We start from the raw sequence: 27,913 nt of genomic DNA on the forward strand, positions 1-27,913 counted from the left end.
CAAAGGTTATATCTGATGAAACTATCTTAATCTGTGACTTAAAAATACCTCCATGCATGTTTGCCTTTAGGACATTAACTGAACCAGGGCTAGATAATGTTGACACTTAAGCACTTTCTAGGAAATGGGCTTTAGTTAGTATGTGTACATATATTATTTTATTCGGTCTTTATAGCAGCCTCACGAGGTAGATACTGCTTTCATTTTACAGTGAAGAAGCCTAAAATTAGAGCAATTAAATAACTTTTCAAAGTTGACACAACTAGTGAGTAGCCAACTAAGAACCACATCTTTCAAAGCTCTTAAGGACTATCATCCAAAGCACTACTGTCAACAATGGTATTTTAATGGGACTGTTCATTGTATATTAAAATTACTGACCTTGTTTCTTCATAAAGATACAACATTGTGCCTTTTTTGGTTTGTTTCATGCAGACATTACTTTCATTTATTGTTTTAAAGATTTTATTTATTTATTTGACAGACAGAGATCACAGGTAGGCAAAGAGGCAGGCAGTGAGAGAGGAGGAAGCAGGCTGTCCGTGGAACAGAGAGCCCGATGCGGGGCTCGATCCCAGGACCCTGGGACCATGACCTGAGCCGAAAGCAGAGGCTTTAACCCACTGAGCCACCTAGGCACCCCTAAATTCACTTATTCTTGAGAAACATTTGAATGGCTTTGATGTAGAGGCTTCAGGTGGGAATGGAAGAGCAAACTGTGTTCATGAGAAGCAGCTTTTGGGTTTCCTAGTCAACTCCATACATCTGAACTATTCGGTCTTACACTCTCTTACTGCTTTATGCAGACTCAGAAATTTGCGTCTAGTTACCAGAATAAACTAGTTCATTGTGTTTGTCTTATTCAGAAATTGAGAAGATTCAGAAAGGAGATTCAAAAAAGGATGATGAGGAGAATTACCTGGATTTATTTTCTCATAAGAACATGAAGCTGAAGGAGCGGGTACTGATACCCGTCAAGCAGTATCCCAAGGTAAGCTATAACGTGCCTCATTCACTTCGTTGTCTCTGTAGGTGTGAGAGCTATGGGTTGAAATAAAGACTTCTGGAAATTCTGATGCATCAGGTCCTTGAGCCTGTGAAGCTTCCCTCCCATAGTTGGAGTACTTGTTTCTGGCAATTAAAACATCTGTTTCCATAACTAACAGTGTACCTATTGCTAGGAAGGAAATATAATCAACTTTTTATTACCAAAAAGAGTTTCTCAAATGTTTGTTCAGGCTCCAAGTTCACACACACACACCAATTGAAGAGTTGCTCTCTGTCAAAAGATAGATATGGGGGCGTGAAGATGGACACAAAATCTAAATACAGGAAATGTGATACAAATTCTTGACTAGATGAAGTTAGTTTTATTTCTTATTCCGTGTTTTAATTTTAAATAAATGCCTTCTCGTTTTTCTTCTCCTCTTCTCCTTTTTTTAAAGAAGAGAAATTAGTTCTATTTGATTCACCAAACAGGCACTACAGAAGAATACCGTTTGTCTTTTCTGAGGTCGTTGCCTTAAAAATGTTTACGAGTGTTGAAGTACTAATGGTTATAGTGTGATAGTTTGAAAAGAGCACCAGACTACATCAGGAAACCCAAGTTCAAGTCTAGGAACTGCTATTGTCTAGTTGTATAAGCTTAGACTGTTGACTTCTTTTCAGTCTATCCTCAGCATATCCTTCAGTAAAATGGAGATGGTAATAGGACCCCTATTTTATAGGGTTGTTGAAGATCAAATGAGGTAATAAATGTGGCAATGTTTTACAGAAATGTGTATAAGAAATCCATTTTTATTTTCTGTCAGTTCAATTTTGTGGGGAAGATCCTCGGGCCACAAGGGAATACAATCAAAAGACTGCAAGAAGAGACTGGTGCAAAGATCTCTGTGCTGGGCAAGGGCTCAATGAGAGACAAAGCCAAGGTAAGCTCATACCCATGAGGCAAGAAGACAGTGCCTTCTGGAAGCCAGTGCTTGTAAATGTATAGAATGTGAATCTCTTCAGTTTGTGTATGAGAGATTATAGATTATAGAGATTGTGTAGAGAGATTATACTTGTTTGGCAACCCTAGAAAAGAGCCCTGGTGATTCTTTCTTTCCTGACATTTGACTGCGAGTGATGGAAGCAGTAGTAGCAACTTTCAATTTTGTAAGCTTATCTATGAAAACTTAGAAGGGGAGCTGGATATACTAAAACTTATCCAGACTGAAGACACTAAAATGTGAACAGCGTATTCTCTTGCCAGTAACATAGAAAAGTGAGAGCAATAATGTTGTGAGTGCAGGTGAGTCTGAGGATTAGTTGTCTGAGTTTTTTAATAGCCAGCTGGAATGTGAAAGAACACTAAAAGAAAGTACTTCAGAAGGAACCATCAGTAATCCTGACAACAGAACCTCAAGCTGATTTTTTTCCATGTCATAGCCCCATGGGCTTTGTGTTCTTCAGATGTATCAAAAAAATTCCTGGGGCGCCTGGGTGGCTCAGTGGGTTAAGCCGCTGCCTTCGGCTCAGGTCATGATCTCAGGGTCCTGGGATCAAGTCCCGCATCGGGCTCTCTGCTCAGCAGGGAGCCTGCTTCCTCCTCTCTCTCTGCCTGCCTCTCTGCCTACTTGTGATCTCTCTCTGTCAAATAAATAAATAAAATCTTTAAAAAAAAAAAAAAAAATTCCTGTCCAAATAGATTAGTCTTAGCCTTCTAGGGTCAGCTTTTTAGATGTGGCATATCAGATACAGCCTGAAAACTTAGAACACTGTTTTCTCAGAGCCCTTTCTTTTATCCACTCACTTTTCTCACTAGATGGATGGATACACTTAGGGCTGAAGTATGTTATTTTACCTACTGAGACTTACATGGGATTTTCTTCACTCTATCCTGACTTTTTTCCTCCCCTAGAACTCCCAGACCATATAAGCAAATAAGAAGAGCTGGTGCTGGGCCACCTGGCTGATTCGGTCAGGAGAGCATGTGACTCTTGATCTCGGGGCTGTGAGTTTAAGCCCCACAGTGGGGGGTAGAGGTCACTTAATAAGTTAAAAAGTGGGGCGCCTGGGTGGCACAGATGGTTAAGCATCTGCATTCAGCTCAGGTCATGATCTCCAGTTCTTGGGATGGAGTCCCACGTCAGGCACCCAGCTCAGCAGGGAGTCTGCTTCTCCCTCTGCCTCTCCCCTGCTTGTGCTCTCTCTGTCTTTCTCTCAAATTAATAAATAAAATCGTTTTTTGAAAAATAATTAACTAATTAAGTTTAAAAGTTTAGAGATACCTCTGTGGCTCAGTCAGTTAAGCATTGAACTCTTGGTTTCTCTTTAGGTCATGATCTCAGGGTTTGTGAGGTCAGGCCTGCTTCGGGCTCCTCACTATGCATGGAGCCTGTTAAGATTCACTCTCCCCTTCTCATTGCTCCCCGTAAATAAATAAGCTTGCTTGCTTATTTATTTAAACAAATAAATAAGCTTGTTTGCTTATTTATTTATTTATTTGAAGTAAAAGAAGAAGAGCTGGTACTTAACAGCACTAGCTGGGATTGAAAAGCAAATGCTTGGCAATGAGTGAATGCACGCATGCTTGGCACACAGCTGATATCTGAGTGAAGACTGGAATTACGTTTCTCTCTTTTATACCTTCTAATAAGAGCTGCAGTGAATACATCAGGAAATCAAGACAGTGGTTAACTTTTAGTAGCAGACTGATTACAGGTTTAGCAGGTTGCGTGAATTACTATTCTCTAGATCTTGTTTTGCTTTCTTACACTTTACTGTTTTTCTGAGATGTTTAGGTTATTTCTTGGTGTCTCTTTACACTGGACGCAAGTGTCATTTTCTCCCATTCCATGTGATACGATGTCTTTCTGCATTTTTCCATAGGAGGAAGAGCTGCGCAAAGGTGGAGACCCCAAATACGCCCACTTGAATATGGATCTGCATGTCTTCATTGAAGTCTTTGGACCCCCATGTGAAGCTTATGCTCTCATGGCCCATGCTATGGAGGAAGTCAAGAAGTTCCTAGTACCAGTAAGGAAATCCACATCCTATATCACTGAGCAAGAGAGAACTGGGATCTTGTGCTGTTGCTAATGAGGCAGGGGTTCTTAATCACGATCTCTGCGTAGCATGAAATTGCCTACCAAATTCCGTATTTATGTTCATTTTTCTGAGGTAGTGTGTTACTTTTACCTAGTCCTCAAAGCACTGTACCTCAAAGCTACTCTACCCCTCCTTATCTAATATGTTTTTAGTTATATACCAGGATCTGTTTTAGTATCTTAGGTCCACAGTGTGTCTGGCATCTGAACGTCTGGTTAAGAAAGATTTAACAGAGTCTTGACTGAGCTAAGTGTGTTGGTACTAGTGTGGAACTAGGAAGTTATGATAGGAAAATGGCTAAGATGGTTGTAAACCCCCTGTACTCAGGGGTTTATGTTCTAGACTCTGGAGAGTGTAGAAGACAGCAGCAAGAAGCTTCTAGCTTCCAATCTTGATAGATCAAATTTTGACTAGGGTGTATTCAGGGCTGTCTCTCCTGAAGGAATTTCTTACATAGGGTTTGATTTGAAAGAGGTGTGATTGTTATAGGCTTGACTGTTGAGGACATTAAACAAATAGGTGTGCAGTTTCTTTCAGAGTATAACGGAGGCCCACGAAGAGTTGGGACAGCCCAGGTTACCTTAAGTCTTGCTTATTACCACCTGTTCAGAAGGTCCATTCTTTGAATAAGTAGAAAATGGTGTGATTTTTGCTCAGTAAGACTTACTAGTTGCCAGAGTTAGCATACTACAGTTGAATATTTAATAACCAGGCATGAATCTGGAACCTTGGGAAGCATGGGAAATACTCTTCACGAGAGTCGAGTAAGCTTCCTGTTTTCGTCACTAAAACTAAGAGGAGGTGAGATACAGTTGTTGGCTTTCTTGTGTAATGCAGAATGAGGACTTGGAACTAAATGTGGTTGTCAGAGGATGTGAGAATCGGTAGAGCAAAAATTTATAGGCAGTGTGTACCTATAATGCTGAGCTCTAAGAATTCCAACACTGTCTCGGATGTCTCGGCAGCTGCTTTGCTTCCAAGTACTTCGTCTTCGTTAGAATGTTCAAACATGAAACAGCCAATTTAAAATCTCCTAGAGAAGACCTCGGAGCTGGTAAATTTTCCCTTGAGGGAGTTCTTTTTGCTCTTTTTGAGGTGTTCTTTTGAAGCACCCTGAGCCTCCAGTGTCTGAAGGGCTGTAAGGGAATGCGTATCTCCTCTTTATCCTTAGTTTCAGCGTATTTCTCAAAAGGCATAGCTTTACGAGGCTTTCATGTAAGTGGATCTTTGAAAAATATGTCTGCCAGGCGTATCAGGGTGTCTTTGGTGTTGGTATAGCATTTGGAAGAATCCAGGCAAATCGGCCGTCACTGGTCACTTGATTCTCCAGGGTGGGTCTCAAGCAGCAGTAATGTGCAAGGTAGGAGGAGGTGAAGAGTTGGGGAGGGGGGCATCTCTGTGGTGACTAGAATCTTCTATTCTTGAAGCTCTGTCCACCTGGGATATATAAAAAAGCATGGAGTATTAAAACTGAATGGCTCTCATCAGGAAATATGTGAAAAGATTTGCAAATGGCATTTGACTCAATTCTTCCCTCTTGTGAAGAAAAAGAAAGTGAGCCTATTTTTGCATCCATGACCAGAGCCTCCGTTTTCCCCTTAGAACCATTAACTGTACCAGAGAGGCTTCCTGGTACAGTAGGAAGAGCACTGGACTGGGACCTTTATCTGCGTCATCTTGGACAAGTTATTATTTCACTTTTCTGAGCCTCAGGTTCCTTGTTCATCCCAAACATTTGTTAAGTATCTGGTAGGTGCCTAATACTCTGCTTGGGTCTGAAGTTACAAAAATGGCTCCTTTCTCACAATCTAGTGAGAAAGACAATTCTAGAATGATGTGGTAAGTGCTTGGGTCTGAGAAAATTTCACAGTGCTGTGGAAAAAGAGGAGGGAGTGGGGGTGGCATCAAAGAAAGGTTTTCAAAAGAAGTAATATTTTAGATTAAGTCTTCTAAGAGTGCATTAGTCTCTCAGGTAGACAAAAAAGGCAGTGTAGTCAGATGATTCAAAGCCTAGATTTTGGAGACAGGTAATTCTGAATTCACATCAAGTCTGCTACTTACTAGCTGTCTGTCCTTAGGCTGGTGGCTTTATATGCCCTGATTCCGTTTCCCAGCTGTAAAATGGGACGACCTGCTTACTTACTTCAGGGTAACCTTGAAGATTAAACTGCAAAACCTATAGTGAGCTTATTATAAAGTACCCAGTGCATAGAGCTTAATTAACGGTAGCAGCTTTTACTATTCTAGGAAAAGGAAGCTATTTGCAAGAATGGGTGTCTAAGTATGCTAGGTTCTGAACTACAGGTGGTTCTGCATGGCTTGAAAGGAGTTTATCCGTGGAGAGTGGATGGAAGTGATATGGAGAGCCAGGTAGGGACTAATTATGAAAAGCTTCAGCTGAATAATGAGGGGTCTGCCATCAGGACTTTCCTCGAAGAGGTGACAGGTAGGGTGCCGTTTGACTTCAGAAAATGCATGACCTGAGACTTCGTCTGAGCGTTCAGAGCTGGTCTTAGTATCCAAGGCTTATGTGGGCTGGACAGCTTCTCAACAGAAGGTAGAGATGTGGCCCAGTAATCCTTTTATCTTTCATTTGCAGGATATGATGGATGATATCTGCCAGGAGCAATTTTTAGAGCTTTCCTACTTGAATGGAGTACCGGAGCCCTCTCGCGGACGTGGGGTGCCAGTGAGAGGCCGAGGAGCTGCACCTCCTCCTCCACCTGTTCCCAGGTAAAAAAAAATAATGGAAACAACTAGAAACAGGATGTAAGTTTGGCCAGTACCGTTTCTCTCTTAGTGGTGCTCTTTCTTCCGTCTTAGAAGGGGCCTCAGGATTTGTACCAGCAAGAGTGGAATTAAGTAGATCTTAGGTCCTTTGGCCATAGCCAAGTGCAGCAGTCCTGTTGAAACTTTTGTTGGTCTTTTAATTTTGGATAGTTCTAGCAGTTTAGAATGGTCTCTGGCTTTAGAAGTGAGAAGTTTACCTTTTGTGACTGACTTTATGGAATGTTCAGACTTTCCAAAGTAGTACACTGATGAAACATCTACAGGTCCACTTGGGAACCTGGGAAGTCTCCAGTATGGGTCCTTTACCCACCTCTTTGGTTTTTTGGGAGATTTTGTTTGTTTGTTCATTTGTTTTTTCTCTGTTTTAATAATGGTCTGCTTAAGGCATTGTGGGATCTGTCTGGCTCCAGAATTTGCAAACAAATCTGAACATGAAAGTATTATCTATGTATTAAAATCTCCATTTAAAATACGTTTTCTGGGGTACCTGGGTGGCTGAGTGGGGTAAAGCCTCTGCCTTCAGCTCAGGTCGTAATCTTGGGGTCCTGGGATCGAGCCCTGCATTGGGCTTTCTGCTTGGCGGGGAGCCTGCTTCCCCTTCTCTCTCTGCCTGCCTCTCTGCCTGCTTGTGATCTCTCTCTCTGTGTCAAATAAATAAATAAGATTTTTTTTTTTAAAGATTTATTTATTCATTTGACATACAGAAATCACAAGGAGGCAGAGAGGCAGGCAGAAAGAGAGGAGGAAGCAGGCTTCCTGCTGAGCAGAAAGCCCGATGCAAGGCTTGATCCCAGGACCCTGGGATCATGACCCGAGCCGAAGGCAGAGGCTTTAACCCACTGAGCCACCCAGGCGCCCCAAATAAATAAGATCTTAAAAACAAAAACATGTTTTCTTCTTACAGAGGCCGTGGTGTTGGACCACCTCGGGGGGCTTTGGTACGTGGTACACCTGTGAGAGGAGCCATCACCAGAGGTGCCACGGTAACTCGTGGAGTGCCGCCCCCACCTACAGTGAGGGGTGCTCCAGCACCCAGAGCACGGACAGCAGGCATCCAGAGGATACCTTTGCCTCCGCCCCCTGCACCAGAAACCTATGAAGAATATGTAAGAAGTTTGAGCAGTGTGCCATTTCCCGATACCTAGAAGGCTGCCAAAGGAAGTTGAATGATAGGGCATTGGCCCTTGGTGTAGGTAGCAAGGACTGCCTGTAAGATCTGGAGTCTGGTCTCTTCTTTTGCAGTGAATGTTAAACTATGAGAAGATTTTTCCATTTTAAGCATAGTTTACTACATGTGAATAGATGAAATAGGAAATAGGCTGTGCCTTGACAAATATACAGTGTTTTAGTAAGGAGTCTTTTCACTAGTACTGCTGATAATGCTCAAGTTCAACTTTTCCTTGTTTCCTGCCCACAATTTGGAGGGTGGTTTGGTTTGGTTGATGGTTCCTTTTTGTTTCATTTTTTTCTTTAAAAAAAAATTTCTCTGTCAACTCTTTACCAGTGGGTGTTAATTTTGGGGGAAAATTCTGCATTCTGTTAATCTAGAAGCCTACCATCCTCCCATGGGATGTAATTACCTTCCCCATTCTGTGTGATTTTGCCTTTCTTTTTCATTTTATTTGTTGTAGGGGTATGATGACACATATGCAGAACAGAGTTATGAAGGCTACGAAGGCTATTACAGCCAGAGCCAAGGGTAAGTCAGGCAAGAGAAGTACTGTTTCGTGTCCTGGGGTGGATGGAGGGAGTTGGAATAATGGAGAGATTTAGGTAGCACACATCTGCAGAGCAGTGAGGCTCCCCTTTGGGGGGTATCTACTTTCCTTTCCACATCTATAAGGCATGCAGATCTGTAAGCTTAGGGAACTGTGAATCTGAATTTATTTATTTATTAAAAGGTTTTATTTATTCGAGAGAGAGCAAGCATGAGGGGGGAAGGTCAGAGGGGGTGACCCCCTGCTGAGCAGGGAGCCCAGGCCAGGACCCGTTCCTGTGACTCCAGGATCATGACATGAGCTGAAAGCAGTCACTCAACCGAGTCACCCAGGCACCTTGTGTATCTGAATTTATAGTATAGAATCTGGGAATAACGTGAAAATTTCCTGAGCTGTGACCACATGGAAATGAAGGGGAAATGCCTTTAAATTGTTTGGATGTATTATTGCCACATTAAAGGCACCTGGGTGGCTCAGTGGGTTAAGCCGCTGCCTTCCGCTCAGGTCATGATCTCAGGGTCCTGGGATCAAGTCCTGCATCGGGCTTTCTGCTCAGCAGGGAGCCTGCTTCCCTCTCTCTCTCTCTGCCTGCCTCTCCGTCTACTTGTGATTTCTCTCTGTCAAATAAATAAAATCTTAAAAAAAAAAAAATTTTTTTTTAAATAAATAAAAGGAAGCTAGAATCCTACTACCATAACTTAGGTTATTTTCTGCACTCTTAAATAACATTTTTGTGTATATGTATTTTATCTGTGATTGATTAAAAAAGTATTTCATAATTGTACAGAGGGGACAGAACAGTATGTTTGTTTGCTCTCTTCCACAGAGCCCTATAAATTTGTGTGTGTGTGTGAGTATGTACACTGTGATTAAGATAGTCAGTTTTGGATTGTGCTTTTTCACTTTAAATTACGTGGTATCCATTTTTCTTTGCAATGGTTGTAATTTTTTGTTTTGTTTTGTTTTGTTTTGTTTTAAGTACATAGCACATACCTGTTTTGGAAATATTTTCTGGTTTGGAGATGGGGCAAAATGAGCATTTTCCTGCCCTACACATGTAGTAAAATGCCTGAAATGTGGGAAGAAGGGGAAATGGAAGTAGAGTTACTCTGTAGCTCTCTAACACTCTTGTCTTTGGCTTTCAGGGACTCAGAATATTATGACTATGGACATGGGGAGGTTCAGGATTCTTACGAAGCTTATGGTATGTCTTTATTTCCATGTTGGGCAGAGTGTGCAAGTAAGTGTCTGCGGGAATGCTAGTGACTGGATTACTGGGGGCTGCCAGTCACACACCGAAAGAGGAACCTTTAGAAAGCTGAGATGTTGATAGGACAGTAGCCATCCCGTTTTTATTGCAATTGTGTGATGTCCCGTAGAAAGAGGAGCTCTTAAGGTGAGATGGGGTTACCCTTAGAAGGCTAAGCAGATGTCTTAGACTAGGGCTCAGGTCCAGCTAGGCCTGGTTGGAGTACCAGACTTCTAAGCTGATGTTGATCCTTTTCTCCTTTAGACCAGGGGAGATTGCCAGGCCTAGGTCATGTTGCAGGGCCCTTGCTGCTGGTGCCTAGGCCACATGGGTAGATACTGAGAACTACATCATATACAGTTTTATTTTCCAGCCCCACTACATTTTTTTTCTTTAAGATTCTGTTTACTTATTTTGAGAGAGAGAGAGTAAGAGAGCACAAGCAGGGGGAGCAACAGAGGGAGAGGGAGAAGCAGACTTCTCACTGAGCAGGAATCCCAACGCAGGGCTCAATCCCAGAGCCCCAGGATCATGACCTGAGCTGAAGGCAGATGCTTAACCGACTGAGCCACCCATGTACCCCACCCCACTTCATTCTGAGGAAGAATTTTGGATCTCACTGAAAAGAATCTCAATGTAGAGGAAATGTTAGCGGAAAGGGAACTAACCAGATGGCAGGTAGCTAGGCAAAAGCAGGTTGGGTACAAGCATCCTGCCTGTCATCTCAGATCTCAGGCAGTAGGGGCCACTTCAGGGCAGTACTGGCACAAGCTCCTTCCTGGCTTGGAGACATCTCAGCTCAGTCCTTGATCCCAAGAGAGCTATAGAGGCTGGAATGGCAGCAGGACCGAACTGTCTGTTTAGTTGAAAACACATTGCTCAAGAGTCTTCGAGTGCCAATTATGGCCCCGTGTTAATGGGCCCCAGAGGGAGTTCCGTGTGGGTGCAGAGAGAGCCGCTTTTTAAATGCAAGGTATTTTCAGCATACCTTGGGAATTCCAGAGTCCTTGGCCAGGGGCTCAGCAATTGACAATTCATCTTAAGACACTAGTTAACAGTCTCCCCTTACCCCTAGTTCCTTAGAGCTCCCGCATACAATCTGAGCCTAACTTGTCTGCGCAGTCTGTAGTAGCCAGTCAGCTGCTTGCCTAGGGAAACCGTTTTACCAATTCTAGCTAAATGGTGCTGGACAGTTGCCATCAGTAACACTGCTCAGCTCTCGTAGGCCACTGTTTAGAAGAAGGGCAGTGGGATTGCCCCAGGGTATTTCCCTCCCATCGGTGAGGCAGCACAATGCTGCCTCTGTGTGTGTTTGACTGAATTACATTTCTGTTTTGCTTGAGAAGAGACTGCACTGAAAGAGGCAGGCTGCCTCTACTGCTCCTGGTGTGATGTTGCCACACTTAATCTGTTATGATTTTGGCCTTTATAAACAGAATTACAAAAAAATAAACTGTCTTGTTAGTACCAGAAGCCATTTGGAAAGTAATGGCTGTACCTATTATACTAAGGGTAAAAATAAGCTTAGATAGGGTCTCTGGGACTTGAGGTCCATGTAGAGGTTTTAGACTTACAGTGATGGAGGCTCAGATTTGTGAATGCAGGCAGCTGGGGAAACGCGTTGGGGATGAACTGGCATGGGTAGCCTGTGAGGGCGAGTGGGAGAATAAGCTCATACATGCAGCTCCTTTTCATAAGAGGTCAGCTGTAGAAGTAAGCGACCATCTCTTTCAGGCTTTTCCCTGTAACAAAAGAAAGTTATTTGGGGCTGTCAACCATGTTGTCTGGCCTCTCTGGACTATTGCATGAGAAAGGAAACAGTGAATTCTCCGTATCAGTGCTATAAACACGTCCTGCTTCCCTACACCAGAGCAGTGGACCAGCTCTGCTGATGGAGAGGCCTCATGAAATGCGGCCCTTGCTTGCTTCTCCCAGAGAGGATACTTCTCAACAGGGAAACCTGACTTGCTGTTGGAAAGGGAGCCACCTGCTTCCATTTTGATTTCCTAAAGGTTCCATAGGCTTTCTTTGCCCAATTCCATTGGGAACAGGAAAAAGGGCATTGCAGACGTACTGAGATTCATTTCCTCACTGTCTCAAGCAAGGTGTTGGGTTTATCCAGATTTGGGGGCTGGAGGAGAAGATTATATTGCCTGTGGAGAACATACTTGCTAAAGATGACTCCAAGGCCTTTTCTGAGCCTTTTCATTCTGTCTGTCTGCTCAGAGTTGCCCTGCAGCTTGGAAATGAAGTTGTTCAGGAGGGCCAAGCAGAGCAAAAAGCAAGGACCCACTGGGATGTGGCAAGACACTGGAAACAAAGTGGTGTCTTTGGTGATCTTTACCAGATGACCTATTCTTGCTCCTCCCATAATGCCCATGGCGTGTGGTTTATAAACTGTTTTTGCTTTCCCCGCAGGCCAAGACGACTGGAATGGGACCAGGCCGTCGCTGAAGGCCCCTCCAGCTAGGCCGGTGAAGGGAGCATACAGAGAGCACCCATATGGACGTTATTAAAAACAAACATGAGGGGAAAATATCAGTTATGAGCAAAGTTGTTACTGATTTCTTGTATCTCCCAGGATTCCTGTTGCTTTACCCACAACAGACAAGTAATTGTCTAAGTGTTTTTCTTCGTGGTCCCCTTCTTCTCCCCACCTTACTCCATTCTTAACTCTGCATTCTGGCTTCTGTATGTAGTATTTTAAAATGAGTTAAAATAGATTTAGGAATATCGAATTAATTTTTTAAGTGTGTAGATGCTTTTTTCTTTGTTGTTTAAATATAAACAGAAATGTACCTTTTATAATAAAAAAAAAGTTGAGTAAAAAAAAAAAACCACAAACCTGTTAGTTTCAAAAGTGACATTGCTTGCTTAAAGGTTCTGAAGTTTAAGGCTTGTTAACTTTCTCTTAGTTTTGATTTGAGGCATCCCGTAAAGTTGTAGTTGCAGAATCCCAAACTAGGCTACATTTCAAAATTCAGGGCTGTTTAAGATTTAAAATCACAACGTTAACGGCAGTAGGTGCCACCATGTAAAAGTGAGCTCAGACGTCTCTAAAAATGTTTCCTTTAAAAGCACATGGCGGTTGAATCTTAAGGTTAAATTTTAATATGAAAGATCCTCATGAATTAAATAGTTGATGCAATTTTTAACGTTAATTGATTTAAAACAACAACAACAACAAAATTAGGTTTGTAAAACTGACTTTTTCATTATGTGGGTTTTGAAATCTAGCCCCAGACATACAGTGTTGAGAGATACTTAGTGGGGAGCAGGTTTTGAAGAGGTGAATTTGGGGAGAGGGGCTAGCCACCTGGATTGAATTTGATGCAGAGCTTTTTAGCCATGAAAAATCTTTCAGTGATAGCACTAATAATTTAAAATTTCAGTATTTAAAAAGACAAAGTGTTTTGTCCATCTGAGGTTCTGCACTCCATGAAAAGCTCACTTGGACACTGGAACCAAAAGCTGACGATTTTTTTAAGTGACGGTTGTCAATATTGAACTGTTTCCAAGGTAGTTAGTCAAGTATGTCTCAACACTAGCATGATATAAAAAGGGACACTGCAGCTGAATGAAAAAGGAATCAAAATCCACTTTGTACATAAGTTAAAGTCCTAATTGGATTTGTACCGTCCTCCCATTTTGTTCTTGGAAGATTAAATGCTACATGTGTAAGTCTGCCTAAATAGGTAGCTTAAACTTATGTCAAAATGTCTGCAGCAGTTTGTCAATAAAGTTTAGTCCTTTTTTAATCAAAGTAAATGTGATGAATTGTCATTTTTTTGGGTGGACAATAAAATAGTTTTCTCTTTCAAATAAACTTAAATTAACTCTAAAGTTAATGGGCTTGTTAAAAGTTGGAGATATTCTTAAAAGTGGTGGGGGGGATTTGATTTTAAGTTTACCAAAAAAAAAGTTTATCGAGTTGTTAAGTTTTAGTTTAAAAATAATCAAAGCTTTTTCACCCCCTGGAAGTTGTTTTGACAGCAGTTTTATCCCATCCTATCACAAGCTCTAATTGCTGGAGAGAAAAACCCAACTAAGCCGAAACTTGGATTGGTTTCCATACATAGGCCTCAGTGTTTAAAGTGCCAGCCACCCCATCTGCACCTCTGTAGAGCCCCTAGGTGGCCCTAAGCGTGACACCAAATAATCTCCTCGAGCTTGGAAAGGGATAGCACCTGCCTTTAGATACGGCAATTCTGCAAACCCTGGGTGCCCTTATGGGTTTCCCTTCTGATCCCAGAAATGCTGTTAACAAATCAGCTGGGCTGGGGCAGGATCTGGCATGATCGGCTGGCTCTGAACTCCCTCCTTAGAGACCAAGAGAGGAAATGATGGAATTGGTTGGCCCCGTTTCCACTCCTCTGTTAATTCTCAGGGTTCTCGTGCCTTCCCTAAAGGAGCCACCTAAACTGCTCGGGGGTGAAAAATCCTCTTGTATGGAAGTGCCAAGCTGCCTGCAGCAGTGCATGATGGACATTTTTTTTCTTTTTTAAAACACACCAACAAAAAAATGTATTTGTAGATTGTGATAAAGTGTAAATAACTGAATTTTCAACCATGGTTTGAAGTCAGCTTTCAGGGCATTATGTCTTGTTTTGATGAAAAGAGATCACTCTATACCCCCCTTTTTAAAGGAAAATTATCGCAAGAGAATCAGGATGTGTAAAGCTAACATGCATCGCAAAAAACCAAAGGTAACCTAAATGTCTGATTTTAATAGCACATATTTCTCTTTTACATAAACTGTGACAGCAACTTGCATAAACAATTCTTTAGCTGTTAATTTTAATGTTAAAACTTTGCAAAACTTGTTTAATAAAAATAGCTGTAAAAAGAAAAACCATATGCTGCCGCATAAATTAGCCATAACTCTTAATAATCCTGCCCATCACAAGTGAACTGTAATGTAACCTGGGCACAAAGTCTGACATCTTAAATGACACATTGTAAAATTTCAATGACTGTAGATTAGACCTGCTGCTCCCCAAAGTCAAGCTTTCTGCTCAGCTATTTAAAAATGTACAAGGATGAGCCCTATAGGTCCCCATATTGATATTCACAATGAAATGTTACTTAAAATTTCTTTAAAGTTGCATGTTTCTCTCCTGTAATGTGTAAACTGCATGCAGGATCTCTATCTTTTATTTTGTATGTCTTTAGAACTTCCTCTTCAAAAGGCTGATCTCTTACTTCTCCGTTTTCAGGTGATTGAAAACTCCTGAGGCATTTCCTGGAGTAGAATGGGTAATGAAGACCCATGTCAGGTATGTTAAGGTAGCTTTCTACTGAGGATGTGGGACTTTTATCCTAACTATGAAATAGTTTTGCCAGGAGGTGGCCTGGAACATAATCCGTGGGCAGGTCTTTCTTGCCTGTCATCTCTACCATATTTACAACACGGTTGTGTTCATATGTTGGTTTACAGTCCATATTGAATTTACTTGTGATGATTGTAGTGTCAACTTCCATCTGTTGAATCCTACCCTATCCTGTCAATAACCTAATGGAACAGTGTTTCATTTGACGTTCACTGGTTGTAAGTAGCAAAGTGACCGGTTGATGTAAATAAAAAGGAATTTATTAGAATGATGTTAAGGACTTGGAGATTTAGTGTGAAGGCTGGAAAAATCTGGCATGGGAACCAGATTGGCTGCAGAGAACTGGGACAGCAGTGATAGACCACAGGAATGTTCTTGGAGCCAGGACTAGCTGTTTAGGTGTTGTTGCTAGAATGAGTGAGTTCTAGCCGTTTGCTTTCTTTTTCCCTTGAGATTCAAGTTCGAGGGAGGGAATGTCAGACTGTATTAGCTTAAGTCACATGTTCATACTTTACCAGGATGTGTTAAGAAAAAACTAATTCCTCCAAAGGAAGTCAGGGTATTATTAGGAAAAGGGAATGGATACTGGACAGACAGACAACAATTGTCCAGTATTATGTGTGTATTACAGAAGTGACTGAGACTTAAATGAGGTTAAGTAACTTCCTGGGGTCACATAATTAGTATAGTTGGCTAGTAATTGAGCCCAGGTTTGTAGTCAGAACCTAACACTTTTACTATCCACGTTATATCAGTTTTAATCTAAGGAAGGGGTATTTCTCACCCTTAGGAGACACTCTGAAAGGGATAGTGGGGCATAGTAGAGAGGGCATGAGACCTAAGAATTGAATCGACAACTTTTCTTTGTTTAGTGACCTAAAACCACTTATTTCCACGTCTAGGAAGGAAGATAGTGATAATGTACACCTTACAGTGGTCAGCAGACTGAACGAGTTTTACTATATATAAGGCCAACCAATTCGGTGTCCTATAAATAGTAAATATTAGTGTTCCTTCTCTAAGAAGCCCCCTGATTTGGTTAGGTGGGGGCTGCTGATTGAAACCACCCAGGAACTGACTGGATGATCTTTCCCTCTGCCCCTGGGTGAGTTGTTACAGTTAGGAGAACACCAAAAGGAAAAGACCAAACTAGGGAGAGGTCAAAGGCACAGGCAACCTTTATCGGTAAAATTTCCCTTCTTGAAGATGGTGTCCTCCCAACCTGCCTCTCCCAGGAGCCTCTCAGATGTGGAGACTTTAAAGAGGACCGTGTGTATTGAGCACGGAAGTCCTAGGTTTGATATGGATTACATGAATGGCAAAGCAATTTTAGAGGAAAGTCCCTGAATGCAGAGAATTAGTTCCAACTCTTCTAGGGTAGTCTGAAGAGCAGAATTTGGGGGATGCTTCTTTCTTCACTCGGCCTGTAATTTGCACCTGGAAAAACAGGTTTTATTGTTGGCAGACCCAGGTCTGCCAGTGGTCTGCCTTTTATGAATGTGGAGCTTAGTCAGTTGGTCCCAGTATTTTCTATGGGGTTCTGTCACTACCAATGAATGTTTATTACAGTCCTGTAAGCTTTAGAGCCAAGACTGGAGACCTGTCCTGACTCTGCCTCATCATAGCCTTGGTCTTTGTTTTGACAGAACCAAACCCTTAATCCCTCTCTGGGCTTCATTTCTTTATCATCAAATGAAGTTGATAATAGTAGCTAACATTACTGTGATACTATCCTAAGTAGCTAATAAGGACGATCTCATTTGGTCTTCTCTACCTTTTCTCTTAATTAATACAAAATTCTTAAAATTTACCTTTTTAACTGTCTTAAAGTGTACAGTTTGGTGACTTTTAGAATATTCACAGTGCTGAGCAACCATCATCACTATTTAATTCCAGAAAATTCCCACTACCCCAAAAAGAAATCCCATACCTGTTAGCAGTCACTCCCAATTCCCTTCTCTCCCCAGCCCCTGGCAACCACTAACCTTTCTGTTTCTATAGAGTTGTATAATATGTGCCTTTTGTGATAGGCTTCTCTCACTTTGCATAAAGTTTTCAAGGATCATCCTTGTTGTGGCACGCATCAGTATTTGGCACTAGTGATAGGAAACGTATTACTTCCAAAAGCAACCCATCAACCCATCTCATTTAAGACAGCTCCAAGTATTAGAAGTTATCCCGCATTTTAAATGAGTCACTCCAGTAACTTGAAGTGGTTCTACCTTGGATCGTGTCAAGCATTTGAAGTCCTCATTTTCAGTCATGTTTCTTTTCCAGCTCCAGAAATTTTTTTTGTTGGATTTGCTAGATCTGATTTTCCAGAAAAACTAGAAATTTGGATTTTACATGCCAGCGGTTGTTTCGTGTATGCTCTGATTAGTATTAGTCTCTGTAAAACCTCTGTAGCAAGCCAAATGCTGCCCGTATGCAGCCTAACAGCCTGCAGCCTCTTGTTAGCTTCTGTTACTACAGATTAAATGACACATTAGGGGGCACCTGGGTGGCTCAGTGGGTTAAGCCTCTGCCTTCGGCTCAGGTCATGATCTCAGGGTCCTGGGATCAAGCCCCGCATCAGGCTCTCTGCTGCGGGGAGGCTGCTTCCCGGCTCTCTCTCTGCCTGCCTCTCTGCCTACTTGTGATCTCTGTCTGTCAAATAAATAAAATCTTAAAAAAAAAAAAAATACTGAGATACAATCATAACCATACGATTCACCCATTTTAAAGTATACAATTCAGGAGCGCCTGGGTGGCTCGGTTGGTTAAGTGTCTGCCTTTGGCTCAGGTCATGATCCTGGGGTCTTTGGATTGAGCCCCACATTCTCAGGCTCCCTCCTGAGCAGTGAGTTTGTTTCTCCTTCTCCTTCTGCCCTCTCCCTTCATCCCTACCCCCCGGCTTGTGCTTGCTTGCTCTCATGCACTCTCTCCCTCTCAAATAAAATCTTAAAATATATATATATATACAATCCAGTGGCTTTTAATAGATATAAAATTATATCATCATCACCACCATCTATTTGAGAACATGTTTCTCACCTCCAGAAAAGAATTCCCATGCACTTCAGCCATCTCCCCCAGTTCCCTTACCTTCTCTGGCCCTGATCAGCCACTTATCTTCTTCTACCTCTGTTGACTTGCCTGTTCTGGACATTTCATATAAATAGAATCCTACAACCTATGGGCTCTTTTTCGACTTTCTTCTGTTACTTGGCGTCACGTCTCCAAATTCCATCCATGTTGTAACATGTGTCAGTACTTCATTCCTTTTATTGTCAAATACCGTTTCATCATATGCATTTTTTCGGTCCACTCACCCACTGATGGACATTGCTGGGTTGTTTCTGCTTTTTGGCTGTAATGAAAAATACTGTTAGGAGCATTCGTGTACAAGTGTTTTTGTGGACATAAGTTTTCGGTTTCTTGGACGTGCACCTAATCGGAGAGGAGCTGCTGGGTCAGACAGCAGTTCAGTGCTCAGCTGTTGGAGGACTGCCAGACTCTTCCTGTAGAGGCTGCACCATTCCCACCAGCCTCATTCCTCCATATCCCCACCAACACCTGTGCTGTTCTGCTTTGTTTACTGTAGCCATCCTACCGGGTGTGAAGTGGCGTCTCTTGGTGCTTTTGATTTGCACTTTCCTGATGACTAGTGTCCTGATCCACTATCTGTGTATCTTCTGTGGAAAAATGTTCGTTTAAATCTCCTGTCAATTCAAATTGAATTATTTGTCTTTTTACTATTAAATTGTAAGCTCTTTATATGGTCTGGTGTGAGACCCTTGTCAGATAATTTGCAAGTATTTTGTTCCATTCCATGGGCTATCTTCTTATTTTCTTCGAGACACAAAAATTCCATTTTGATGAAGCCCAGTTTATTTTCTTTTGTTGCTTGTGCTTTTGCTGTCTTAGATAAGAAGCCATTGTCTCATTCAGGGTCCTGAAAATTTATACCTATCTCCTTCTAACACTCCTGTTGTTTCAATTCTTAAATTTAGGCCTGTGACCCATTTTGCATTAACTTTTGCATATGGTGTGAGGTCAGAGTTTCATATTCATTCTTCTGCCTGTGGATATCCAGTTGTCCCACCATCATTTATTAAAAAGAGACTGTTTGGGGGGTGTCTGGGTAGCTCAGCTGGTTGGACATCTGAATGTGTATTTTGGCTTGGATCATAATCCTGGGGGTCGTGGGACTGAGCCCCACGTTGGGCTACATGCTCAGCAGGGAATCTGCTTGAGTTTCTCTCCTTCTGCCCCTCCCCCTGCTCTCACGTGCGTTCATGTACACACACACACACACATCCTCTCTCCCCCTCCAAAATATAAATCTTTTTTAAAAAAATATTTTTATTTTTGTTTATTTGACAGAGAGAGATCACAAGTAGGCAGATAGGCAGGCAGAGAGAGGGGAGGGGGAGAAGCAGGCTCCCTGCTGAGCAGAGAGCCTGATGTGGGGCTTGATCCCAGCATCCTGGGATCATGACCTGAGCCGAAGGCAGAGGCTTTAACCCACTGAGCCACCCAGGCACCCCCAAAAAATAAATCTCCAAAAAAAAAAAAAAAAAAAAAACTTCAAAAAAACTTGTTTCCCCATTAAATGATCTTGGCGCCTTTATCCATATTGGCACACTAATTAACCACAGAGGTATAGATCTACCTTTTGAAGTAGGTATTACTTAAAAGTGATTAATGTAATTTCTGGCATGTAGCAGCTATTCACTGATAAGGAATAGCTGACCGGATTGTTTGGGCATCACTAACATCTGGTGGTAAGTGATGGGGCTAGGATTTGGTCCCACGTACGAGTATCTCCAAACCACATCTTTACCCTGTGCTCACACTGCAGGCTGTGAGAGTGGAAAGGAGGCTTGCTGTTCTAGCTGCCATGCCTGGCCATCTGCAGTTCCTCAGAAGCTTCGAGGCTGAGCTGCACATGCCTTTTCCCCCACTGTCAGCTCCTCTCTCCATCTCCCTCCAGGATTTCTGTGGAATCTCCAGGGTGCTCCTGGCAATGACTATTGCTGCTAAGGGAACAACTTCACCATCTCTTACCTAGGGATATGATAGTTTCTCAAGAAGCCTCAGGGTTTGTCCCCTCTTGCTTTCACTCCCACCACTTCCCACCCCCTGCCTCAAGCTAAGAATGAAGGTAAGAATGCATCAGCAGCTGCTAGGGCTTTCCAGACACTAAGGATGAAACAGATTTGGACTGTGTTTTGTTTCAGGAACAGCAGCCTAAGAGTTGGGCCTGAAAAACCTTCTTGTCCATACTTGCAGAGATCTACTGTACCGTGTGAATAGGGGGATAGAGGTTGTAGTAGTTGATGTTCTGGTCATGTTTTTGAAACTGAAGTACTCCCTGCTGGTCTCAAACCCCGAAGGTCTATGTCCCTCAAGGCTTTGCCCAAAGATTGTACTGGAATTGGATTGCACGAGGCAGAACATGGGCTCCCTCTTTCTTGATAGATTTTTGTGCTGTGTGAACCCATGCAAGCAGCTGTTTGCTGACAGTGTTACTGCTAAGTAGTCATTTAAATTTTCTTCCATCTTTTCCCATTCATTGATCTTGACCCCACTTTGTAAAAGGAGGAGGAAGAGACATAGGGAAAATAGGCAGCTCTGCCTGGCTAAGGGAGGAGAGAACTGAATTTGCATGCCTACTGTGTGTCCCTGTTTTTGTAAAGGAGGCAGCTGATCCTAGGAGAGGTGAAGTAATGTACCACAGTCACATAGCAAGTTGTGGGGTGTCCCTGGCAACATTTTTGTGTACTGGAGTCCATTCTCTATGCTAAAAGCATGCTGCTTCCAGAAGATAACACCGTATTTCATTGGCACTGAGGTCATTTATTATGAGATGTATGAAGTACTGCAAAGAAAAAAAAATGTTGCCAATAAACCTACACGGTAGTTTGTTTTCATATCAAGTGTAAAATGCATCCTGATTTGGGGGATGTTAAAATCTGAAAAATACGTATTTTAACTACTATTGTGTTTTGTCAGTTCTTTTCTTTTTTTTTTTTTTTTTTTTTTTTTTTTAAAGATTTTATTTATTTATTTGACAGAGGGAGATCACAAGTAGGCAGAGAGGCAGGCAGAAAGAGAGAGGAGGAAGCAGGCTCCCTGCTGAGCAGAGAGCCCGATGCGGGACTCGATCCCAGGACCCTGAGATCATGACCTGAGCCGAAGGCAGCGGCTTAACCCACTGAGCCACCCAGGCGCCCCTGTGTTTTGTCAGTTCTAACACGGATTCTTTACTATGTGCCATTCTCTGTCTTCTCCACTTGTAAAGTAGCTATTATTGTCCCATCTTTACACAATGATGAAACTGAGGTCGAGAAAATCAAATAATTTACCCAAGGTCATGCAGCTGTTAAGTAGCTGAGCCGGGACCGAAGCTCAGGCAGTCTGATTTCAGAGTCTGTGATCAGTCTCAACTACAGGATTATGCCAGAGTGTAGAAGGAATTTTACCTGTCAGCCAGAACCATTTCAAGGAGCTTGTACAGCCATTCTCTGTCCTGGAAGTATTCCTTCTGCAGGAATATTACTGCTAGTACAATGAACATTTGCTGGTTGTTCTGGGTCATGGGTCAGCTCATAATGTTCACCTTCCAAAAACTCAGTCTAATGGGAGAGAGTAAGCCTTCAGTAGTTCAGTAGTGTGTGGTTGTGCCCTGTTGCTGTACTTAATACCAGTGGCCTGGGGGAACTGTCGAGAAGGTTTAGGAAGCACCAGGCAGACAGATTAACACAGCATCTTATTATGGCTTTAAACAGACTAATGTCAACACTGCCACCTCCGGAGTTAGTTTCACAATCTTTAGAGCCTTAGGCGAGCTACTACCTTCCCCAGGACTGTTTCATCATCTGTAAAATGGGAGATTATCATTTCTGTCACAACATTGTGACAGAATGTAAAGATTGAATGAATTCAGTTGAATGAAAGACATTCTGCCTGACCTGTAGTAAGCACCCAGTAAATGTTAATCTATCAATAGAGGCTGGAAGAGAGGTGAGTGCCCATTTTGAAAAGCTAAATGTTAAGCAAAGTACTTGAACTTGACGCTGAAGTTAAGGGAGCTATTGAAGGCCTTGAGCATGAGAGTGACTCGGACACACCTGTGTTTGCCATTGTGCGAGCAAGATAGGGAAGGAGGGAAGAAGCAGAAGAGCAGAACCTTCCATAAAGTGGCTCCACTCCTGTGGGAGAGCGGAGGGGATATTCTCCCAGCACCTTGCCTGCCTTCTGCTCCCCCCTTGCCTGAAGACCTTTTGGTTCTAACCTTTTTTAGAAAGAATAGTCCTCTCTCCTCTCAGAAATTTGGGCTATTTGAGGGTGGGACTTTAGGCCTTTGTCATATGTTAAGGGAGATTTCTCACCTCCTGCCCCTTTAACCCACCCTCTACACTGGAGACCAGAACCTGGAGTTTCCTCTGCTAGAAAATTTGCTCTTAAGGAATTGTTAAACATGGTGTGGCTTCCCCTCAATGCCAGAAGTCTCTGTCTTCATTTTGAGCTCTTAATTCTGTGCTAATTCCACTGGAATTATATGCAGATGCAGTGACCCATTTAATTTCACAGACAACCCTGTGAGGCGGGGATTATCCTGGGAAACTGGCAAGTCCTGGTTAGGATGACCACAGGGCCCAAGAGCAGGAGTTCAGACCCAAGTCTCCACCCTCCCTTAACTGCCTCCTGGTCTCTTCTCTCTACTTACAGTGGCCACCAGAAGATCAGCTTACACTGAAAGTAGTTCCCAGCTTTGGTGCACAGGATGGGTACCCCTTTCTGCGTTTTCACATTCCTGAAATTAAGAGAAAGAGATGCTTATGAGCCCTCCCTTTCTCTCTCCAGAACCTTCATGTGCCTCTTGCTCTCTGGATTAATAGTCATTACTATTAAAGCTAGCATGTTTAAAGCTAGCAAGCACCTGATGAATATTTAATAGCCTGAGCAGACAGGCTGGATACAGCTGTCTGAGACAGCAGCTGTTGGGGGGAAGGGAAGGAAGTGCACTGCCCCGCCTAACTACTTGTTCTTTTGTTCCCTGAGCCAGCCCTTGTAGGCCCCTTAGGAGCAAAAGCCAGTGGTAAGCACTGCACGCTAGTCCTGTCCTGGTCTGATTGCTCCCTGGGCTTCCAAGGAGGCTGCCTTCAGGCAGCAGACCAAACCTTTTTAGGGGTAATGACCAGATAAATTCACTGACCTCTAAAGTCAATTTTCTGGGGCACCTGGGTAGCTCAGTTGGTTGGGCATCCTACTTTTGGTTTCAGCTCGGGTCATGAGATCAAGCCCCCTATTGGGCTCCAAGCTCGGTGGGGAATCCACTTGAGATTCTCTCTTTCTTGTTCTCCCCTCCCCCCCAAATAAAATCTTAAAAAAAAAAAAAATGAACAAGGGGCGCCTGGGTGGCTCAGTCGGTTAAAACGCTGCCTTCGGGCTCAGGTCATGATCCCAGGGTCCTGGGATCGAGCCCCACATCGGGCTCTATGCTCAGCAGGGAGCCTGCTTCTCCCCAACCCTCTCTCTCTGCTTGCCTCTCTGCCTACTCGTGATCTCTGTCTGTCAAATAAATAAATAAAATCTTTTAAAAAAAAATGAACAAAATCAATTTTCTGACCCTGGGCTAAATATCTCTGTAACCTCTTCTAGCATTGGGGCTGAGGACATGCTCTCAGCCAGTGTTCTGCCAACCATAGCTCTCTATTCTAAGAGGAGAGAGAGACTCCTATCTGGAAGGGACTTGAATTTCATAACCATGTTGCTGGGGTTTAGCTTCTTGACATTTCTTAACTGCAAACTGCAGCAGCTTCTCGGCAGGAGATACACTGCTGCGGTAAGTGTCTTTGGCTGCTGTCTCAGGCAAGAGATGGGCAGGTAGGAGTTCCGGATAGGAACACGAGCTCTCCCGTGCTTCTCCCCCCTAGACCTAGGGAGCTTGTCACTTCAAGGAGGCCTTGTCAGTTCCAGGGCAAACCTGGGGAGGACATGGGGATTCCTGAAAAAAGGCAACTTACTTGAGAGGTTTCCAGGCAGAGTACGAGGCACAGCCAGGCTGTCAGCCCAGATCAGTCACTTAAGTAAAACACTTTGCCAGAAACTGGGAGACTACTCCTGTTCCTAAAACTGCATTAAGATGCCTGAATTAGGGGCGCCTGGGTGGCTCAGTGGGTTAAGCCTCTGCCTTCAGCTCAGGTCATGATCCCAGGGTCCTGGGATTGAGCCCCACATTGTGCTCTCTGCTCCAGGGAGCCTGCTTTCCTTCCTCTCTCTGCCTGTCTCTCTGCCTACTTGTGATCTCTGTCAAATAAATAAATAAAATCTTTAAAAAAAAAAAAAAAAGATGCCTGAATTAGCTGTTCCCTTGTCATCCTCTGGAGCCTACTTAGTCCACCTCAGTCTCTTCCTCCCAGACACTGTGGTGTGAGAACTTGAGATAGAAGAGTTTGGGTTCAGAGGGAGTGAATTCCTCCTAGGGGGTGTTGGCTCCTGCAGCCTTCATGCTTCTCATTCGTGGCCCAGCTTTAGGTATAGCACGGGTGCTCCCCATCTCTCAGGCTCTCTGAGGTTGGAATTCAGAAACTCACTCACATCTGCCTTTGAGAAAGAAATACCTATGCTCTGATAGGATTCATCCTAAGCTTCTCTGCAGAGGTCAGTGTAAATGCTTCCTTTCATTCATTTTATTTTTTTAGATTCATTTATTTGCAAGAGACAGAGTGTGAGCAGGGGGAGGGGCAGAGGAGCAGACTCCCCATTGAGCACAGAGCCTGACACTGGGCTCTGTCCCATGACCTTGAGGTCATGACCTGAGACAAAAATCAAGAATCAGCTGCTCAAACAACTGAGCGAGCCAGGCGCCCGTTTTATTAAGCACATTGACTAATACATATCAGAACACCGACTGTGTGCTAGACACTGGAGATTCAGTGGCAAATAAGGTAAAATTGGTCCTTGACTTCACGGAGCTTGTATTTGAGGAAACAGACACTAAACAGATGTTAGTCTCATAAATAACAGATATCATTTCAGTTGTGTTAAGTGCTATGAAAGAAAGGAACAGAGTACTGTGAGGTCAGACACCAGGCAGCCCAGCCTAACCCAGGGGTTCTCTTTGAGGAAATGATGTTTAAGTTGACATCTAAAGGAAGAGTTAGCTAGACACAGAGTGTTTGAGATGGTCTGGGGCAAGGACACAAAGCATGTTCTAGGCAGAAGGTGGGACTGAGGCAGGTTCAAGGTGAGGTAGGAGCCTGGACCTTATTCTGAGGTCAATACTGAAGACCACTGAATCCAGGAGTAAGGTGGAGGGAACAACATGATTAAATTTAAACTTCACTTGCTCCTGAGTGGAAAATAGATTATGGATTATGAGGACCTGTTAGCAAACTTTGTGTTAGTCCAGACAAGAAATGAGGAAGACCTGTAGTAAGCAGAGAAGTGAATGGATCTGAGGACTTTTCAGAGCTATGACAAACATAATTTGGTGCCTGATTAGATGTGGGAGAAGAGGGCATGAGCAAGGAGGGCTCCACATTACTGGCTGGAACAGCTGGCAGAATGGGGGTGCCATGTTTTACAAGAATGGGAGAACTGCCACAGACTTCGGCATGTGCTCCAGGCGTCACATGTGTGTCTCCTGCAGATAACCCTGAGTATTTAGGGCTGGGACGAACCCCTCAGAAGGCCAGAGGAGCTGCCCCCTGCCCCAAGCCTAGGATTGAGGTGCTATTAATAGCTTTAAGACGATGAGTTTTTCCTCATTCGCTTTCCTCCAAAGGCTTTTTTTCTTTAAAGATTTAATTTATTTATAAAAAAGAAAAAAAAAATAAATTGAGAGCAAAATAAAGATTTTATTTATTTACTTTAGAGAGAGAGCACAAGTGGTGGGGTTGGGGGGCAGAGAGAGAGGGAAAAGCAAACAACCTGCTGAGCAGGGAGCCCAGTGCGGGGCTCAATCCCAGGACCCCTTGGACCATGACCTGAGTCAAAGGTAGATGCTTAACCAACTGAGCCACCCAGGCGCCCCTCTAAAGCTCTTTATCTTTTCACATCTCTTGAGAGGACAGAAATCATTTTCCCTTTCATACAGCCGGAGGCCCCAAAGCATGTATAGCTAAAGGCCTCAGTGGCTTTGTTGATTCTGCTCTGGATCACTCAGCTTAGGCATGGCTAAAGATGGGAGGTATATGAAGTGAGAATCCATTCTCGTTGCCCGACCAATAGCAAAAAAAGACCGCTCTTAGGCTGTGGACGTCTTTTGCCTACCCATCTGTGCGCCTAGAAACCTGTACAGAATGAGATAACTAGAGTTGTGCTGTGGGATGGGGAGATGATAAAGGGGGGACACCCTGGCCAAATGGGAGGCTAGGAAGCCCCCCAATAGGGTAGCTTTGTGTCTAATTTTCTACCTGTGTCTTTGCAGTGATCAGAGGACTCCGGAAACCAGGAGAGCTGCCTGCTGTGTCAAGGCTGGCCTGAGGGCATTTGCTGAGCACAGAGACACCCAGGAGAGATCAACAGTCTTTTCCCACTCCACCTCTTGATCTGTCTGATTTGCACACAGAAAGCCAGCCAGGATCCCCTAAGAGAGTCTCTAGGCCCACAATGGAGTCCTCAGGGCTGCAGGGAGCTGTGATGCTAACAATTTAACCTGCTGAGGACTTTAAAGAGTTGAAGGGGACTAATAGTACCCAAGCACAGCCTCCTAGATCTGAATAAACCTGCATCTCCCACTGTGTCACTCCCATTTTGCCTGCTTCCCCCAAGCCTCCAGCAGAACCGGCTGGAACACACTTCTTACTTCCCGCCCTTCCCGCAGGAATAACCACACCTGTGCCGTGGGTACCAGCCCAGCAGCCCTTGGGCACCTCCAGAGTTCTCCCAGGACAACGCTGGTTGTCACCCCTGGTAAAGGTAGAGGAAAGTCAAGTGAGAAGGTTTATTTACTTTGAACAAGTTATTTAACCTCTGAGCCTATTTTTCTCTTCATTTTTGATGACTAACCTTGTCCAAAACGCTCTTGAAGGGTAGGGCTTTCCGACTTCACCTCTGTGCTATATCCCTTCCCCAAAAAAACACCTGGCACTAAGGAGTTAAATAAAAGATTTGGTCAAGTGAAGAATGGTCCCACTCTGGTAGCTTCTGTCACCTTTGGGAGAGAGACAAAGGCCCCTTGTCTAGCTCCTACTCTTCTTCCAACTACACTGAGCTAGCTAGTTGTCCTAACATGTCCTCTCGAAGGACTAGAAAGTCAGCCTTTGATCGACTTCCAGTTTCCTGCGGCCTCTGTCCAGGCTGGTTTCATACTGAGCTTCCTGAGAGGTTGTCTGATATTATACTCTTCCTTTAATAAAATAACTCTTCTGGTCATTTTTCCCAACAAGGGGACCAGGAGAAGGGCTGAGTTTGGGAAGAGAGAGAGACTGTCTGTGCTTTAACAGTTCCCCAGGCAGTCTAATGAGCTTGGATGCATTCTTAGCAGGAGAAGGATGTTGAAATCAGCTGATTTACTCTGGGCAAGTTATTAAACACCTGAGCCCATTTTTCTCTTCATTATTCATTATTATAAATAATAGCTAATAATTTATTAAGTGCTTAGTAAGTACCAGGCATTCTGTCAGGCGAGTATATGCACAATTTCACTTAATCCTCCAATCCTTGATACTTGAGAGATGAGGAAACGGAAGCTCCAGAGGATAAATAACTTGTATAAGGCTAAAAGAAGAAAATATCAGACT

At 43.3% G+C, this 27,913-nt stretch overlaps 1 protein-coding gene across 2 annotated transcripts in view; it reads left to right on the forward strand.

Annotated features, from left to right (window-relative positions):
• KHDRBS1 (KH RNA binding domain containing, signal transduction associated 1) overlaps positions 1-27,147 on the forward strand; it is a 42,134-nt gene extending 14,987 nt beyond the window's left edge. Inside the window, exons 2-11 of one of the 2 annotated variants that reach the window (XR_009345041.1) lie at positions 867-991; positions 1,812-1,928; positions 3,871-4,017; positions 6,689-6,822; positions 7,784-7,985; positions 8,511-8,578; positions 9,743-9,801; positions 12,265-12,457; positions 15,063-15,122; positions 26,599-27,147. Coding sequence is in view for 1 of the 2 variants with exons in the window: in XM_059135517.1 (XP_058991500.1) it covers positions 867-991; positions 1,812-1,928; positions 3,871-4,017; positions 6,689-6,822; positions 7,784-7,985; positions 8,511-8,578; positions 9,743-9,801; positions 12,265-12,362 (950 nt within the window). In the remaining variant the exon portion in view is untranslated. Of the gene's footprint in view, positions 1-866; positions 992-1,811; positions 1,929-3,870; positions 4,018-6,688; positions 6,823-7,783; positions 7,986-8,510; positions 8,579-9,742; positions 9,802-12,264; positions 13,615-15,062; positions 15,123-26,598 lie in introns of those variants that run through there. The other variant, XM_059135517.1, reaches the window with a different exon arrangement.
• The last annotated feature ends 766 nt before the right edge of the window (positions 27,148-27,913 follow it).

This window comes from Mustela lutreola, chromosome 10, assembly GCF_030435805.1.
Source record: "Mustela lutreola isolate mMusLut2 chromosome 10, mMusLut2.pri, whole genome shotgun sequence".
Classification (NCBI taxonomy): domain Eukaryota; kingdom Metazoa; phylum Chordata; class Mammalia; order Carnivora; family Mustelidae; genus Mustela; species Mustela lutreola.